At 37.9% G+C, this 18,918-nt stretch overlaps 1 protein-coding gene across 19 annotated transcripts in view; it reads right to left on the bottom strand.

The window, feature by feature from the left end:
- The window catches only part of PTPRK (protein tyrosine phosphatase receptor type K), a 412,999-nt gene continuing 394,081 nt past the window's right edge, over positions 1–18,918 (bottom strand). For 10 of the 19 annotated variants that reach the window (XM_078383369.1, XM_078383361.1, XM_072996885.2 and 7 more), the window contains 11 exons: positions 17,729–17,826; positions 16,889–17,005; positions 16,054–16,223; positions 14,370–14,505; positions 12,053–12,202; positions 11,400–11,573; positions 10,362–10,493; positions 8,116–8,241; positions 7,361–7,524; positions 4,416–4,551; positions 1–1,632 (listed from right to left, as the gene is read on the bottom strand). In XM_078383369.1, the coding sequence (XP_078239495.1) occupies positions 1,579–1,632; positions 4,416–4,551; positions 7,361–7,524; positions 8,116–8,241; positions 10,362–10,493; positions 11,400–11,573; positions 12,053–12,202; positions 14,370–14,505; positions 16,054–16,223; positions 16,889–17,005; positions 17,729–17,826 (1,457 nt within the window). In that variant the 3' untranslated portion in view covers positions 1–1,578. The remainder of the gene's footprint in view (positions 1,633–4,415; positions 4,552–7,360; positions 7,525–8,115; positions 8,242–10,361; positions 10,494–11,399; positions 11,574–12,052; positions 12,203–14,369; positions 14,506–16,053; positions 16,224–16,888; positions 17,006–17,728; positions 17,827–18,918) is intronic. The other 9 variants (XM_078383360.1, XM_078383362.1, XM_078383364.1 and 6 more) reach the window with 1 other exon arrangement.

Here is an 18,918-nt window from a genome sequence, read left to right as displayed (position 1 = left end):
TCACGATTTTATAAAACGTCTTTAATTCACTCTTACTTTACATGAGTTTTTTTAAAGCACCTTGTTAATTACTCTCGATCAAAAAATCAACAGGACTCATGAATAGTTTTCATTATGAAAATATGTCCAGGCTTATGAACGTGCATATGAAGAGCAAAGTAAAAACAATACCAAAGCTATATCCTAACTATGGAATTGATTCAATCCATTTTGGCTTTGTAAGAACACAAAGCTTCCATTACCACAAATCTAGACAACCACAGGGAAAGATGTGTATGCACACTGGAGGGTTTTTTTTTCACAGTACCCAGTCATTTGGCCAACATTGTATGGGAGTAAGGGAGTGGCTGCCTGCTTAGCTATATGATGTTTGCAACTAAACATTTAAAAACACAAGCTAGCACTGCTGGGATAGAAAGTGAAAGGTTGTGTGTGCATCCTTACCCATGCTATGGCTGTCTAGATTGTGCCCACAACATTAAGAGAAATACAGTTATTTACTTAATTGAACCTTGATTGCTTGAGCCATGTTTCAAGCGTTAGTTGTAACATTAACAATTTTTTTTCTTTTAAACATCCAAGTTCCATAATGAAGTTATTCTCAACATTGAAGTCCAAAGAAAGGCCATGTACATGTGCAATTTCTAGAGGATTCATATTATTAAAATGGAGGGGGTAAATCCCTCTGCATTTTGAGAACAGATGGTCCGAGTTTGGTCTTCTGTAACCAAGTCATTAATCTCATTCATTACCATGTACACAACAATATGATACCAATGTTTTCTGGTCTACCCATAAAAATTCTTTCTTTCTCTCTCTACTTACACAAAAACATACAAAAAATAATCTACAAAATCATTTACACTTGATTTCAGTAACAACAAAAAGAGGTTTCCAAGATAAAATGTTTTTTTTTTTGTTCAGCCATCATAAAAGGAATGCCAGTAAACAATAAATACAGTGTGCTTTTTTTTCTTCATATAGACATATTTACACTTGAGTCTTTGGCTTATGTTTAAATTTTTTTTATAAAGAACTTTGATCAGGCCATCATTGCACATCAAAACAAAATAAGCCAGTTATCATATATGTATATCTATTTATATTTTTCTTCTTGCAACACATGAAACCCATAGAGACTATCCATCTGCACAGTTTTGTTTTACTGTTAACAGTTTATCAAATTATGGATGAAGAAAATAAAATGTTGACTAGAAATAGATACATGCAACAGATGGTGACTCTCGTGTAGCCAAGAGACAGACAGCTGAATATACAAACACTGAAAAGTCCTACCTCGAACAGCAGCTGTGTGCTGCCTCGGCTCTTCTTTATTTTTGTGGCACTATATGTTCATTCTGTGTACAGGCATAGAAACTGTTCTTTATATTTATATATATATATATATGTATATATATAACTAAGATACACCATTTATTAAGAAAAATACTTCTGCATTTAAAAAGTAAGTCTTCCCTTCACTGAAATTTTTCTTCATAGGTTCAAGAGCAGATGCCAGAACACAGTTTATGAAGCTTCATATTATTTGGTTCACTCGAGTGCCTCCATCCTTTCTCACTAAGATGACTCAGTGTATTCCAATGCAACATCATAGCAGAAACGATATTGTTCCTAGTGTGGAAAAAGCAGATAATCAGATTGTAGGTTTGTTTAAAATGAGAAGAGTATTGGCATTAATTTCTAAATAGACAGTTTCATGTTTTAGTGACGTTTAAGCCACAGCTAACAATACATTCCAAAGAAATGCACACATACATGGACAGTTCTTTGGAATTTATTGTTAGCTGTGGCTTAAACCTCACTAAAACGTGAGACAGTCTAATGTTCTCTATTGCTATTTATTTGCCCGTTATTTTTACCTGCTGCTTCATTAGTTACAACATGAACATTATTGACTGTCAATAAAGAATTGCATCTCTCGTCTAAGAACTTAGATTTTACATAGTGGTTAGGAGTAGTTGTAGTAATAACATTACATAGTTGTTTATTGTATCTAGTTGTTAACAAACATCAGTATCTTAGTATTAGAGCAAGTGGCCACTGCTCTGCTGTGCTCAGCTGAATAAAACCCATTGCCAGCTCTTGCATTCAGATGAAATTTGGTAAGCCAAGTAGATACAACATTGAATTTCAATGAATTGATAAGCAAGAATGTATAATCTTGCAGCTTCCCTCTGTAGAGTTATGTATTCCAATAAATACATTTTTATCTCAAGGCCTGGAGACAAAAGAGATTCAATGCCTCACTGTGCTTAAGGATTATAGACTCCTCCTCCTCCAAATAGGAAAAAAAAACTTGTGTAACTCTCTATCCCACCCCATACTGTCTCCAAGTCTAGAAATGAACATTGTACAATTGTTCACAGGAAGTGGGAGCAGCTTTCTGAAAGGTTTCATTGTTCTTTTCATTTTGGTTATCTGATCATCTTGGTGAATGTAGGACAGGTAACAGTAATACATTGGTTTTCTTGGCTCACTTCTTCACCCAGCTGAACAGCTGCTGTGTGCTTAAGTTCAAGAGAGTTCACCCACGTTAGTGGTGGCACTAAAAAAAAGGCCAACTATTGCAATTGCAGCTTTTTGCTTCTTAGATTATGTTAAAGAATAAATTGATAGTATTATGAATTTGATAGCACTGGCACTCTGTACCCAGTAAAAGAGGCACTTCTAGAGAAAAAAAAGTTTATAAATTACAATGTATATGTTCTGAAATGCTTTAATTGCAAAGGGAATAAAGGAAGAGATACAGCTTCAAATCATGACAGGGTGCTCCTAGAGGATAATTTTGAAAAGAAAGTGCAGGATGGAACTGCAAAGTGTGTGTGTGTGTGTGTGTGTGGGTTATTAAGAGGGATGGAAATCAAGGGAGAACATTGTTTTTTCCTTTTGTTTGTTTCTAAGACAGGGTTTGCAAGCCTGAGCCCTCCAGATGTTGACAGTCTGCAACTCTTGACTGTCAATCATGCTGACTGGGACTAATGGAAAGTAGAGTCTGACACCTCTGGAAAACCACAACTTGTTCATCCTTGCTCTGATCCTTGCTGGTTCTAGTCCCCCTCCCCCAAATTTATTTGATTTATATACCACCCATCTGGCAGCCAAGACCACTTGGCTGCCACTCTGGGTGGTTTACAACAAAAAAACACAATAGAGTTGTGTCTTCCTGCTCACTCAGCTTCTGTTTCCAGCTCGTTTGCTCTCTTCTCTATGTTTTTGTGAAGGAAAAAAAAGCACACACCAATATCACAGTTCCCATCATTTCAATTACTGCAGGAAGTCAGGGCTTCAGTAGTCTATATTATTATAGTTTCAGAAGTGGGTGGATGAATCCATTTAATTTGGATACAGAATGGGTGGGGAAGTATAGGTTCGGCGAATGAGAAGAGAAATACACTATACGCAACTTCTTTTTCTTTCTTATTAAAATTACCTCATACAAGGGATTACATTTTTAGAAATACAGAAAACTATGGGCATTTATTTGATGAAAATCATGCACAGTTTGCCAACAAAAACTCAGAAGCACAGCTCTCCAAAATGCCACTGTTAGCAAACAAATACTGTTTTGCTTTGAAACTGGGTTTTCAGTTTCAAAAAAGTTTGGGAACTTTTTTTTAAAGCTGCTAATTTTTCCTGATACTACATTGGGTGGTGCAAAAATGAGATTTCTACAACCCCACGTAACAAATTTGTTTTATTTCAGTCTGATACCGGATGAGTCATTAGGAGATACAGATGAGTTGTGAATGCTAATGAATGTTTTTAACCCCAGAAAGCAGGCTATAGCTGGCTTCAGCAAGGAATACAACTCTTGCGAAATGCCCTTTGCAACAACTAGGTTTCCTGGAAAAACATAATTTAAGCCTGGGCCTTTTGTGTTTTTCTCAAGCAGCTGCAAGAATCTTGGTGGAGATAAGAAACGTAGCTTCTTATCCCCATGCTCCCTGAAAAACTGGCCCACTGTTCTGGGAATCACAGTTTCTTTCTAAATTGTATCATTCTCAGATTATTGACACTATGACAGCCATGGGCAACTTCCTGATATTGTGCTCAGTGAATCAAATGGGAACAGGAAGTGGAACAGTGAGAGATGCTTTCAATTAGTTCTTGTGAAACCACAGAGAGATTTAACAAAGCAATGCATTTATCTCAAATGACAGAAGATGGGACTTTCAGGCAGACATTTAGAGAAGGGGAGAAGAGTGAGTCTATATATATATGTATATATTTTATATACATATATATAACATATATGTATATATTTTTAATGTTTCAAGATAATTCATTTTTTTTTTTAGCTGTGACCACTTAAGAATATTTTCCTTAAAATCACTTCTATGTTTTAGCATCTTTACCTGTCCATACAAAGTAACTTTTGAAATCCACAAACTTACCGGTGTTTCTACCATGTTTGGTTTGCTGTTCCGTAAAGTTTTTACTGCATGGAAAACATCAATGACGTTTTGCCTTTTAACCATTTCCACTACTATGCCTATAGCACAAAACATTCCACTTCGTCCTCCACCATTCCTGACGACAGAAAGAACAATTTTGGTAAGTTTATTGACCTCAGCATTCTTGATATAAACATCTGTATCAACAAAATTAATACACAATTTTTTTAAAACAGCCATTCTCAACAAAGGCAATCTGCCCCCCAAGGAGGATTCTAGTACATTTGAAGAGGGGGCACAGATTGGAAACAATTTTTCAAGCACCACCTTGTAAGGTTTATTATGTCACTTATACAATCCTGATTTGGCCTATATTTCTTTCATATTGTGTGGCCAAAAAGAAGTAGAAAAAAAGAAACAAGAAAAAAGATTAAGAAAAAAGGTTAAAGGTATGCTTTAAAACATCATACAGATGACAAAAATCCATAAACAAATAAGAAAACGAACACTAAATGCCCATTTAATAATTGGGTAACAATTCTAGTTCCTGAATGGTGCTGGTCAATATTTTGTTTTTACCTTTATTTTAAGCAGTACAGGTTCCATGTGTCTTAGACTGAAATTTTTAACTGCTATTTCCTTGACTTGGTAACTCCATTATGAACAAGAGAGGTGATGGCATCTAAATGTACTGTGAAAGTACTGTACATTAATGGCACATTTCAGATATTTTAATATTTATAACACGGTTCCACTGAGAAAGAGGCTTTTTTCCCCAAATTGTGTTCAGCTTTATTGACCCCAAAAAATAAAAATAAAAAATAGCACTTTACAGTTTGTCTCGTCTACTGTTTTTGCTTTGGCATGTCTTTCTTTCTTTTTTCTTTCTGAGCCATTTACCAAGGGTAGTTCTATCCCGTCTGCGCTGAAGTTGGCTTCTCTAGTTTTCATGTTATGTAAAATAATATGTTCAGGACCTGGCTTACAACTGAACTGGGATGTAGAGAGTATTTATTTATTTATTTATTTATTTATTTATTTATTTATTTATTTATTTATTTATTTATTTATTTATTTGATTTATTTATTTATTTATTTATTTGATTGATTTATATCCCGCTCATCTGGTAAATCTATACCACTCTGAGAGTGAGAGTGAGAATCATGTTTCATTCATCTATTGATGACATCCAGCTGCAAACCCTAAAACAACCTCATTGAGTACTAAGAAGACTGGCAGCAAAATAGGCTCATGTAAAATGCCATAGCACATATGTTTTACGTACAGTTCTTAAGCCTTGCCTTCTAGAGGCAAGTGGGGACTGGGGGGGGGGGCTGGAGTTAATCAGAAATAGTGTTTTAATTTCCTGTCCTGGACATTTGATCCAGAAGGAGCGTAGGTAGCAGTATGCAGGCAATGTCTGATCTGATTTATATCAGAATATTTGCTATACAGATTGGGACTGGCTTTCCTTGAGCTGGTATGGAAGGGGACCTGACCCTTTTTGCTCTTGAGTTCATGCAGGTATATATTTCAGACCCCGCTCCTGCCTTTTCATTAATCCACCATCAGCTAGCAATAGATGTTTAAAAATAAAAGTAGAAAATGAGTGGACCATGGGAAGGTATTTCAGTGAAAGGCTCTCCCTATTGTTTTATAGGTAGCAAGACTATCCTCCCTATGATGCACTAGGGCAATCTCGAGCAAGCAGTGGGGCTGAAGGGGTGTTCCCTTTTTCTCCTCAGTCAATGCATGTGGAAGGAAGCAGACAGTGGCTGTAGCAAAAACATCCCTTTTGTTGCCGTCTTCTCCTCACCCAGGTCCAGAAAATCTGCTCAGGGGATTCGAGGTTACTTACCCTCCAAAAACCAGACATATAAAACCTGAAACAAACCTTTTCACTATGCATTTCTTAATAACCATGGTTTTTAATGTCTGACAATGGGCATTTCTCAATGAGTACCTGCAGTAAGCAACTACTTACTGCTGCATAGTGGATTTGACCATATGTGTTGAGTTAGTATTAATTTATGGGGTTTCAAGTAGAGATGGGCACAAACCTTGGTTCGGAGGTTTGTGCTGGTTCGTATGCATGGCATTCCCTTCCCCTGCATCCTTGGCTAATGAGCCACTAACTAGTCAGAGTGCACTCTTCTCCTCTTTGGTTTTTTGACTTTCCCCAGCAGGAGTACATGTTTCCTAGTCCTGCATCCTTGTCTGAGTGGGTGATCAGCCAAGGAGATGGGGCAGGGAAGCCCGTGCTCCCACTGGAGACTGGTTGAGCACCCAAAGAGGAGGAGGACAGGAGGGTGTGGTGGCAGGTGCGTGGGGAGATCCAGCTGGGGAGGCAGGCAAAGGGAGGCACCACAGATATGATCTGGCATGAACTTCCAAACCAAGATTTGTGTCCATCTCTAGTTTCTTGGCATAACTTGCCAAGTTTTCAAGCCAAGATGTTTCATATGATGACACTTGCATGTAATACAGGAATTTGCACAAAACTGTAATAGGAATTTACACATATTTGCTGAAATCCAATGGCAGACCTTATACTGCATAAGGATGAAGAGTGACATTATCACTTGCAACAGTTTTTTGAAAATTAAACATTTCTGACTCCACTTCCTCTGAAGGTGTCTAGACTCCTTTCAGTTCCCTTTCATCCTGGGGAAGCTGTGGGGGGGGGTGTCTTGGGACAGAGGTGTCTTTAACTTTTGAAAATTACTGCCACTGTTATTATTTTACTGGTGGTAGCACTTTTCACAAATTAAATATTTCTTCTATGGGACAGAGGGACCTTGGGACCTTTGGTGGATAAAAGTCAGGAATGTTATTTTCTGAAAAAACACTATAGATGGCAAATCAGCTTTACGTAGTGCAATTTCCACTACTAAATTTCAGTCACAATCAGCCACTTGTGCAAAAAATTCTAAATCATACTCACAGGCAGTGAATTATGGTTCTCCCTTCCCCTTCTTCACATTCTTCTTGCCACTTTTCAACCTGAAGAATCAACTTCAAGAATGACCGCTTGGATGCTGGAACATCCCTGTGAGATGCCCATCCCAGATACTGGAATTGTTGTACCATCAAATAGCCTTCCTGAGGCTGGTGACAATAAAAATCTCATTACAAACTCCAGTGTGTCTTTATGGAAAATTCTAAGGTAACAGCATGGTAATATCTTCTCTAAGACCAATTTAGAAGTTACAAGTTAAGCAAGTTTCCAATTTCATTAAAACTCTTAATCAGATTGGATAAAAATTAAAACGAAAGGAAGGGGATAAGTTGCAGGGCACGGGAGTGACAATATCTGTGAACTGCAAGAGATTTGAGATGTACTTGAGCCTGGGAAGATAGTTGCTAATGTATATTTAACTATGGTAGGCAAACATCTACTTATTATAGCAAAAATAACTTAAGATATAAGGAGCATCAGTTAGTTAACAGCATATGCAGTTTCCTGGACCCCACTTTTACACAGAACAGAACTAAAATGTAGTAATCTATGGTAGCCAGAGATTGATTTTGGGTGGAGGAATACTTAGTGCCATCCAAAGTGACTTACTACATTTGTATCTTCCCTCTTTTCTATACTACCCATTTCTTTTCTATATGCCCCATTTCTTTCACTTATTGTTGATCTTTACCAGCTTAATACATGGGATGTTCTGGTTTAATAATGGCCATATTGCTTACCCTTGTTAAATTGCATATCCTGAAAATTCTGTTTATTACGTCACAATCCATTGAGCAAGACATGCATTCCACTTGAATCGGACCATATCTTAACATTCCTTCTTCTGGCCAATACTGTGGACACCCCTGTATAATATTAAATAGATGTAACTAAATTATAAGTTGTGTCAGAGATAAAATCAATTGCTAAAACAGATAAAATCTATTATATTATGCAATTCCAACAGGCAAACAATTTCATTTCAGCAAACAAGATCACTCCGCAATGCTAGCTAGCTTGCTACGTGTTGTATAGCAGGTGGCTTTAGGATTATAAAATAAGTCCATGTGGGAGCATGGCTAATAAAAGAAATCAGGAGATCGACTGGTGTTTTCATTTGGTTTTGGGTCAGTGTGTGCATCATCTTGCAATAAAGTTTAACCCATTTTTAAACTGTATTGTATAGCAGTTGAGGGGGCTACATGGGTTTTTAGAATTATTGCATTTGATGCTTTGCCCTGTGGCCTCCTTTAGAAAGCCCCTTATGAAAAAGCCAGAACTAAGATAACTACTTATGCAAAGGGCCACTTCATATGTTGTGGTAGTGAACAGAATTTTGAACATTATCCTGGATTTTTTTTTAAAAAAATAGTTTTAGTTTTGTACTCTCTTATTTGTTACTTTTCCATTCCTTTTTTGGAAAGAAAAACTCATCAAAATTACCTCAAGTAGGAAAAGTTGCCTCAAAATGTATTCCCAAAGCAATTCCTTCCCCCCTCCAAAAAGTAAAAAAGAAGAAAGGTAATGATTAAATATTACTTGTTATATGGCATCCTCTGCTTGTTTTTGGTTTATACTCTTGTTTTTGAAACAAAAAGAAATGCATTTGTGCTCTTGCTACCCCCAGAAGCAATTTTGTACCACAAATATCATTACTCGTAATGCATTATTTCCAAGCTCTTCTTAGGAGGTGTTCTGAATTAGTTGTATCAAAGCATACCAATGTTTCCTCGTCTTTTATTGAACACATAGGGTGATCTTACCTACTGGCTATGTGCTAGCATCTACATGCCTTCTGCCCTTACACCTATATGTCCTGTGCAAAGATGTGGGGCCTCAATTACAGGCCAGATGACAATCTCCTTTGGGCTATAAAAGCCTTAGATTAAGATTGCTTTCCCTGCAGGAGTGAGGTGGGAGAGGAAGCATGACTCAGTTTGTGTCTTGAGGAGCAGCTTCTTAAAAGACTGGTTGGATTCTTCTGTGTGTATCAGACGCACACCAAGGCTGCAACTTGTGGACTCTGTAGCTCTGTCCATTGCTGGCATGGGGCTTTCTGAGAAAATTTGGCCTTTGGTGTTCTCCCACTTGGTGAATGGTGAGAACAGGGATTCAGATCTTCAGCTTGCTTGGTTTAAGACGAGATAACATTTTTTTCCTCTCCAGGTATCATTCAAATAATTTTGTGCATTTTTCTAACCTTTCTGTGAAAAATTTGCAGCAGCAGTTTTTGCATTAAAAAGCTATTTAATCCAATATGCAAGGGTTTGTTTTTTCTGAAAATGATCCAAAATATGGGAGTGAAAAATCCTGCAGCAGCTGCCTTTTATTTTCACAAAGATGCCTCATCTAGGATGAGGACATTTGCAAGTATTTGTTCCCTCCTCAGGTGAGAGCGGGTTTTCTCTTTACACAGATCTTCTGTGTCCATGACCACCCCAAGTGCAAAGGTTTTTTCCAAGAATGAGAAAGATCTATGTGTGCAATGTGTGTGAACAGAAACCCCATTCTCACTCCAGACATTCACAGACATGCAGGAAGAGTGGAAGGATGTGAATGAAAATGGGGATTTGTATGGTAAGGGGCAGAGCTAATGATGAAATGCCAGTTCTTCCTCCTCTTCATGTACAGAAAACACATGGCTGGAAAGAGATGATCTGCGTGGATCTCTGATGGTTCTCTGACTATACCATTTTGTGTGAATTCAGGGTGAGGGGATCACATGGCTGGAGGTTGACCCACATAAAACATGGGCACCGAAACATTCTGGCCAGTGAGTAAAAAGGGATTCCAGCCCAGCTACCACCCAGATATCTTTGTTTTACATGTATAGGTGTTTTACTTAACAAGTGAACATCTAGTCTTGTAATCCCTCTTTGTAGCCTGAAGTGGAACAGCTGTGATAGCCTGTTCAACCGTGCTTCTCAGCCACAGACTGCATCCATTTTAATGAGGTTTGCACCACTTGTAAGCTTTAGGAACTTACCTGTGCTAAATCAATTTCATTTAACATCACAAGAGAGGTACAGCCATAGTCATAGACTAATCTCCAGAAATCTTTCACAGTGTTCGGTAGAGGATGCTGTGTGACAATGAAAGCAGCAGGTTGTCTGTAGCTCTTTAAAAAGAGTAGATTAAAAAAAGGGTTGCAGTCAGAAAACATGTAGTTTTGTACTGTATGAATATCATACTACCTCCCCAGCACACTAATCAGAGCAAGGGGGCAATTCCCTTTCCCTATGCAGGGATGGGCAAAGTGTGTCCCATACCTTCCCTCCAGATGATTTTGCACCTCTGACCCCATCAGACAATCACATTCCATCATAATAATTTTTCTCCGCAGCAAGATAGAGTGAATTGCCCTCCACACACTTTTAGCTAACTCTAGTTTTGTTTGGCTGTTTGTTTTTACACCCCTCTCCCTCACCTACATGACCTCACTCCTGATTGACACTGACTGATCACAGCACTTAAGAGATCCAGAAAGGAATCCTTTCTAAGCCTGCACCTTGGACCAATACATACAATGCATATGCTATCCACTGCTGAGTGATGGCTCTTCCCCATTTGAACACATCCTTTTGCCTACAAAACTCTAAAAAACACATCAGCATGCACAGATAGAAGAAGCTAAGGAATACATTTAATTGAATTTTATTTCTCTGCTCTTCTCCTCACTAATCCTTTATTTCTCCTAGGACTGTATTCGCTGGAAAAAGACAAATAGCTGGAATCGGCTCCAAATTAACATACAAATAATCAGAAACCTGCTAGAGTTTTCCTTCATGAATTTCAATTCCAGCAAGCTAGAGAAAGTTTCACATGCTGGGCTCAGAAACCCAGAGAATGATCAGTGGGCATTAAGACTATTTTATGCACTTTTTAATGTTCTCTTTTAAGAAGACCGTTTTACAGAACACAATAGAAAGGTCAACTTAATCTTTCTCGAATGAGCCAGAGTTCTGTTAAACCTTATGCATATTTTCAAAATACATTAAATAATCAAAAAGAAATAGTCCCTTACATCCATAAGGGCAGCATTGATATAATTACTGCTCTCGCCATCAATAGTGATTAAGAAAGGGAGACATCTGTCCGGTGGCAGCATATCCATAAAGCGGTTTTTGTCGTGGTTCCTTGGCAAGCATGCTATACTACAGTCTTCAGCTTGTAGACGAGGAGTCACAGAATTCAGGGTCTAAAAGATGTACAAAATCTTTGCTGTCATATACTGTGGCTTACATGAATAAATTTAGGCACTAAATAAAACTGTGTGGTGAGAATAGTGCAAGCCATTAGCAAAGCCCAGGCTTCCTTATTTGAGTTGACCTGCAGTTCGATTGAGTCATGACAGGATGAAGAAATTATCTGAATATACTGATTTGGTTCCCAATTTGCATTCTACACAAAATAGGAAATCTCTGTATAAAATGAATGAGAAGCGTTTTACAGAAGACAAGAAATCAGTCTTAGGAATCCAAAGGTCATTTTGCTCAAAGAAATTAGCTATTTGCAGCCATTAATATTAGGCTTTGGTATTCCAGATGTATAGATTACTTTGCCAAGCACATTACGATAGAATTAGTTGATAACCTGTGTCTGATATAAAAACTGGTAGATATTTTATATAATTGGAGACAGAAAAATGTTTCTATAGAATCAAGGTGCTAAAAATACCTGAAATTCATCTTTGAGATGCGAAGAGTTTGTCTGAGAGTCTATTCGAATCATGTCAAAATAGGCAGCTTTGAATTCACATACAGGGATGGCAGTTTCTCCACACAAGCAGGCTTCCAGAATTGCATCATGAATAAAGATATACTGCTCCTAAGGAAAAAGAAAGGCAATTTTTAAAAAGACAAACAAAATTTCTCTTGTAGATATCTTCTCACTAGGAACCTTATTCAAAGAAGATTAGCTCAATCCATTTTTATTCTGCTTAAGCGCCTTAAATATAGTCTGTTTCTTAACTGGGATTCATTTAATCATGATGATTTTCTGAAAATTTAAACTCTAACAATACTCGGTGGTGAAGGTATTGGTTTTGAAGTATATTTAGTAGTTTGGGGTTTATTTCATGTTTCTGCCTTGGAACTGAAAGGCATTAAAACAGCTAACTCCGGATAACAGCTTGAGGATCCCTACATACCAAGAAAGGTCAAACACAGAGACACATCCACATAGCTACCATTTAAAGCTTATACCCAGGTCCCTGAAAAAGAACTCATATTTGGAAATGTAGTGTCACATTCCTCATGATTATGGATAAAGAAAAGAAAAAAGAAAAAAGAGAAACTTTCAGGAACAAACTCCCCACCCCCAGTTAAGAATTCTCTAGAAAAGACAAGGTCAGCCAGACCAACTCATCTCAAAAATTCATCTTGGCTCAGATGAAATGGCTCAGTACCGGCCATCTCAATGATGCACTTTCTCCCCCCCTCTTTTTTTCACACTTCCACAAATGTCTTGCGTTGGACAGGTGTGTGTGTGCAAGGGTAGATGATCCTAAGGCTTTTTAAAAAGTCAATGCTTTGTCAAAGACTTCCCCAAAACCCTGGAAAAGATCTTGTCCTTTCTAAACTGTGCTGTGTAGGTTTTGACCAGCACTGCTCATCATAAGTTTCTTATGTCATACATTTTCACGGTTTGCTACTCTCCCTACTTATGATTTGTTTTTCTACAATTTGCTTGATGTACGTACATGTCGTGAGAAGGAGCCAGGGCTGGATCACACATTTTTTTCCCTATTTAGTCTGTTAGCATTTCAGAGCAGGCACTGGACCATTTGGTTGCGGTACTTTGTACAAATTGTTGGGGGAAATAATAATAATTGTGCTAAAAAACATTTTTTCATGCAGGAGAACAGGCTAAACACCTCTTGCACGAAATTGGTGCATCTGTTTATTTTGCTGGCAGTTTAATTTGGTGGTGTGAAGCAACTTCAGTTTAATTTAAAGCTGAATCTGCTTTTACCACATTTTGAACTTACCAGCTGGTCTGTAGCCTAGATAGCCTCTTATGACCGCTATTATACTGCACTTGCAAAATAACAGCTGTTTTGCAGTGTTAGCTGTGTTAAATAATGGTGATCTGAGTCCTGAAAAGCAGATGTTAAAAGCTAATAATGAACTTATGGATAAGGAAGAACCAGGGTGAAGGAAGTTGGTTTTCAGATGCTGTATTTGCTCTACATCAGAGTCCTGTCACTTTCAGCTTGGCATTGTTTTTATCTCTTGGTATACACCTCTGTCTTCCCACCCCTGCCATTCTCCAGCAACCACTGGTTGTTTTTTATTATTTGGCTGATTCACCTAAAAAGATTTCTTTTTTTTTTTTTTTTGCTTCACAGCAGAAAAAACAGTAGATTTATGAAATAGATTCCCTTTCGCACCCTGTGTTTGGCATGAGAAATGCCAAACACAGGGTAGTCTGAGATTATTGTGGGAACAGACTGATAACCAGAGCTTTCCAAAAGTGATTTTGCAAAGAATCTGGGGGCCCCTTCCCCTGCTGATTATTTTGAAAAAAAAAAATCACAGTGCCAGCAATTCTCCAGTAACCTCAGCACAACTTAAAGCTAGAAGCAAGTGTTGCAACCAATTTCTATTTTAATTTTTCCACCCAGTACTGCTTTGCATTCTTGGGAGTGGTGCATCTTGCAGTCAATCCTGGGGATTGGACACTACACACCCACCACTGTTCTAAAAGTTCACCCTCACTTTCATGTGGCCTCCTCATGAAGCTTCTGAGGATTAAGAGCAAGAAATCACACTTTGCTCTCTTATTCTTGTCAAGAAGATAAGCTGGTCCTCACATAAAGCTCTGGTGCAGCTCTATCATTCTATAAAACCCTGCCATGCGCCCTGCCCCCCACACACCCCATTTCATTCACTTGCATGCAATCGTCATTCTTGCTTAGTGAAATGTCTTTACAAAGTGTGATTCAGTGCTCTTTCTAGGAAACCTTAACATGTGACACAATTAAGTACAGTACCTCTGTCTGTACCATATTGATGCGACGTGAACGTAACGCTTTGACACAGTTGTAGATGTCCACAACACCTTCTCTTTCTGCCATGTCTAGCATTATGTCAATTACAATGTAACAGCCAGTCCGTCCAGCTCCAGCACTGTAATGAAAGAGAAGCAAATGTATAGAGTACTTCTCTCAACATATTGAAAAACAACAACCCACCTTGCTGCAGAAGTCAGGATCAGATTTCTAGTGTGTGTGTGTGTGTGTGGGGGGGGGGATTCCAGCACATGGAAGCAGTATTTTCTGCCAACTACCATGGATGCAAAGTATAAAATCAATATTCTGTAATACCTAAAGTTAGTAGATATTGGTTGAAATCAAACATTATAAAGTTCTATGGTGATGAAGTCATTAGCAGTAACTATGGTGAGACCAGCAGTGGACATTTTTGGACATTTAAGACTCCTCCCTCCCTCATCCTGCTGCTCCCAAAAGCTTTCCCTATGACCAAAGGCATCCTAAAGGATCCTAAGAACTTGTGGGGGGGGGGGGGAGATAAGAAACTTTTAAAATGACAAATATGGCCATAGTTCTGGTGCATGGGGTCATGAAGAGTCAGACATGACTAAACGATTAAACGACGATGATGGCCACAGTTAATGACAACATCAGACATACACAGTGTAACTTTACATTAGTCGATTTTAGTCACTGGGAACAGCACTTGGATATTAAGAATAAGGCAGGAATATGTTATTTTTCATACCCTCAAACCTACATAAACGCACTTCCCAGTAGTAATGTTCCTTGCTCTTAGAGTTTTAAACAAATATTAATGTGCATGAAATCTATACTTAGATGATTCTGAGGGCAGCAACTAAAAATTGATTGTTTCTGGCTTTACTGTTAAAATGAAGTTCCCTCAAGGGCCTGCTTAAAGAGATGTGCAGTTCTAGCATTTGAATGGCTTTTGAAAATGATGCAGCCTTTCAAAGGATTTTATGCCTGGTTATTGTTTCTGTGTTCCTGCAGTAATTCATATGATGTATGCATAGTGGCACAGACTTAGCTGCTGTGTTTATATGACTAGCTGCCAAGGATTTAGTGGCTTGAAGTGCACGCACTATTAGGTTAGATACTAGTATTTGTAATCATCTACTTTTCCAGGAAAAAAAAAGATAAGATAACAATTCAAAGTTTTAGAAAATTTTTAAAAACATTTAAGCTCCAGGTTCCTAGGTATGGTTGGACTTTCCCTCCCATTATCCCCAGCCAACACGGAAGATGATTTGTGGATATGTAAATAAAAATGGATTGCATAGGACTTTCAGGGATGATAATCAATGGATTACAATATTGTTAAGCTACATCTATCAGATCATGAGCAAGGATAAAATGTTGTTGCTCATGTGCCATCAAGTTGATTCTGACTGACAGCAGCCCCAACAGGGTTTTTGAGGTATGTGCAAAATAGTGGCTTGTCACTGCCATAAACTCCTCTCATGTGTTTTCATGGCCAAACAGAAATTTGAACCCAAGCCTCTTGAAGCCTAGTCCAATACTCTATTCACTATACCAAACTGGATCTCAGGTAAAATACAGAACATACAGTGTTTCCGAAAAACACCATGTCACATCAAGACAAGTTCACAAGAGACTACAGATCATGCATACACTGATAAATTATAGAAAATGCATCTACCTCTTCTCTACACACCTGCAATGCACAACAATAGGGCCAGCACTAGGAGGGTTAGATAGTTTCACACGTCGTATAAATGAAAGAAGGCCTGTTGCATTGTAAGGTACTCCATGATCTGGCCAGCCAGTAAAGTGGAACTGTTTAACTTCTCGTATCTCATTATAGCCTCTCTGTCAACATCAAAAAACAAAACAACACCTTTTTTTTCTTCATCTGAAAACTTATGAGGAGAGCATATTAAATCAAATACTGAATCATGAGGCGAGAGCAACTTACAGAATCAACAGGTATATTTTATTAGCATTCAGAGCCAAAAATATGACAATGGGCATCTACAGTTAAATTTATAAATAAGTCCAATCTATCGGTTTCTCAGGGTCTTTCATAAATCCAGTGCAATGACTGAAAGTGTCATTGCCATACACAGAAAACTGTGTATTTAAGGGGTTGATGCTAGCGATGTAATACAAAAGCTAGTGAGAAGTTTCCCAGAATATGACAGACATGTTAACATGCAAGGACACAGAAGAGTACCTTTGAGGAAAACAGCAATCAAGAATCATAAACTTAAGAGAAGAAGGCTTATAAATAAGCCCACTTTATGATGGATAACTGAGTACAGGATGAGGGGGAATGGTGTTGAGGTGGATGACATTCAACACAGTTTCTTTGAAGTCTGTTCTATTTAGCACAAAGAAGTGGCGTGCAGCAGTGCTTGACTGATAGGGGAGTAAATATCATAAAAAGCTTAATATATACAGTAATCTTGGCGCCATCAAATACTAAACTAACAACACAGTTTGAATATGTAACTTATAGTCTGAAACCTACTTACCCTTTCAAGGGTGAATGTTCTGACCACATATTCTGCAAGTGGTTCCACTTCCACACAAGTAACTTTGAAGTCCCCATACACTTCAGTGTCATCTGGCCAATACTTGTAGCACTTAACCTTTTAAAAAAGTTTTAAAAATATATCCAAACCAAAGAAATACATGAACTGGAAGGTGTGTAAACAGATAATTTCATCAATGAAACAAGATTGGGATGGTTTAATTAAAAGGACACAGTAGTCATGCTGCCTGGGGAATTCTGGAAATTGTAGTCCAAAAATGCAAATCTGTACACTTCTGTTAGGTAGTGAACATTTTGATTGTGTTGAATTGTTTTAAGTTCTTTCAAACACTAATTATCCTATTTCCAAGTAATTATATTGTAAGATGAATAACACGCAATGAATTTAGCAGTACTTCTAAGTTAATACAGTGGGCTGGAAATAAGGGATGTGGAGATAACATGACTGAGGGATACAAAAAAAGAGAAAGTTTTTTTCAGGTGGGGGATGTCCTCTCCTGCCCTATCTGGTGCAATTTCCCATTTCTAAATAATCCAAGTGTGACTTATTTAACGTGAACCTGTGTTTAATATGGGATATGTGTGCTGAATTTATATACACACACAGTCCCGGTTCACAGTACAAAGATGTGGATAAAACAAAACAGTTGCTGCATTGTTCCCCAACTTCTACATAGGAAAACATTTCTTTCCATTAGGCCCTTCAATGGTAAATTCTTTTTCTTTTACTTCCTCAAACGTGCTTCTATTTTTGTGAGCAAAGGAATTATGATTTTTAATATGTGTCTTAAGAGTTCAGCATTTCTAAGGTGATACTTACACGTCCCACCTCAACTAAATTAGTAACCATAACGATGCATGCTGATTGTTCCTGCCATATCATTCTCCAGAAATCATAGACTGTTTCATGGACTGGACCTGGGGAAGAAAATGCTCTTAAATATATGTAAAGTACCTACAAAGCCACTGATCTCTAAAATAACTGTCAGTTATTTCCTTAGGTATGAAGGACTCCACTAATCCTTCCGAAACTGCTACATGTTAATAACAGATACATCATTAGTGTCGAAATATCTCATTGAAACCAGATTATTAGCTTTAAAAAACTCAAGTAGGTATTAAGACTCTTAAACTTGCCTTATGCCAGAAAATGCTGATATTTGAGAATTAGTGGACTTTCATTATGAGTTCATTAGCACAAGGAAAGTCACCTTATAATAGCTTTTACTAAAGTCGCTGGAAATCCAATAGACCTATTCCCCTACCATCAAGATTACAGTATCCAACTACTTGGTTCCCTATTTCCTAAGAGAAAGATCACAGACAAATTCCTCTTCACCAGACTTTCAAATTTCAGCTTCTGATTTGTTTTTTTACTTTACAGCCGTTTGTCTTCCATTAGCATTAATGAATTAGTATACCTTTCTTTCTTACAGACAGTTTACATTAGCTTCTATCAATAGCTGCTAATAATGATGGCTGCCTAGAAAGTCCAGATCTTGAAACTGTATGCCGATGAATAACAGTTTCCTGGAGGAAAACAATGGGAGAAAGCTGTTGCCTTTATGCTGTGCTTGTGTGCTTCGTAGAAATTGACCACTGTGGAGTGTTACCTTATATAGGCTTTGGATTATATAATCTCTTCTTGTGTAATGTGCTCTCAAGCTGGAATCACTATATAGTGACCCTAAGAGGATTCTCAAGATGAACGAAATATTACCAGTTCTGCACATCCACCAGTGAGTTCCCATGACCAAAAGGGGACTCAAACCCAAATCTTAGTCTGTCACTCTGTCTGCTACACCATACATGTCCACTACACCACACTAGAAGACACACTGGGATCCCTACTGGGAGTTAGGAATGAGTGGATTTTAAAAATACATGTCATACCAAAAAAGGAGGGCTCTTCCTCCAAGAAACTGCTTTCAGATGTGTCTCACTGCCTAAAACTTCCACCAGTATCTTGAGATGCCACAGTCCTAGTGATGATCCCATCCCTCAACTAAA

Source organism: Pogona vitticeps, chromosome 1, assembly GCF_051106095.1.
Source record: "Pogona vitticeps strain Pit_001003342236 chromosome 1, PviZW2.1, whole genome shotgun sequence".
In the NCBI taxonomy this organism is placed as follows: Eukaryota; Metazoa; Chordata; class Lepidosauria; order Squamata; family Agamidae; genus Pogona; species Pogona vitticeps.
This window is presented reverse-complemented; position numbering and strand designations above follow the sequence as displayed.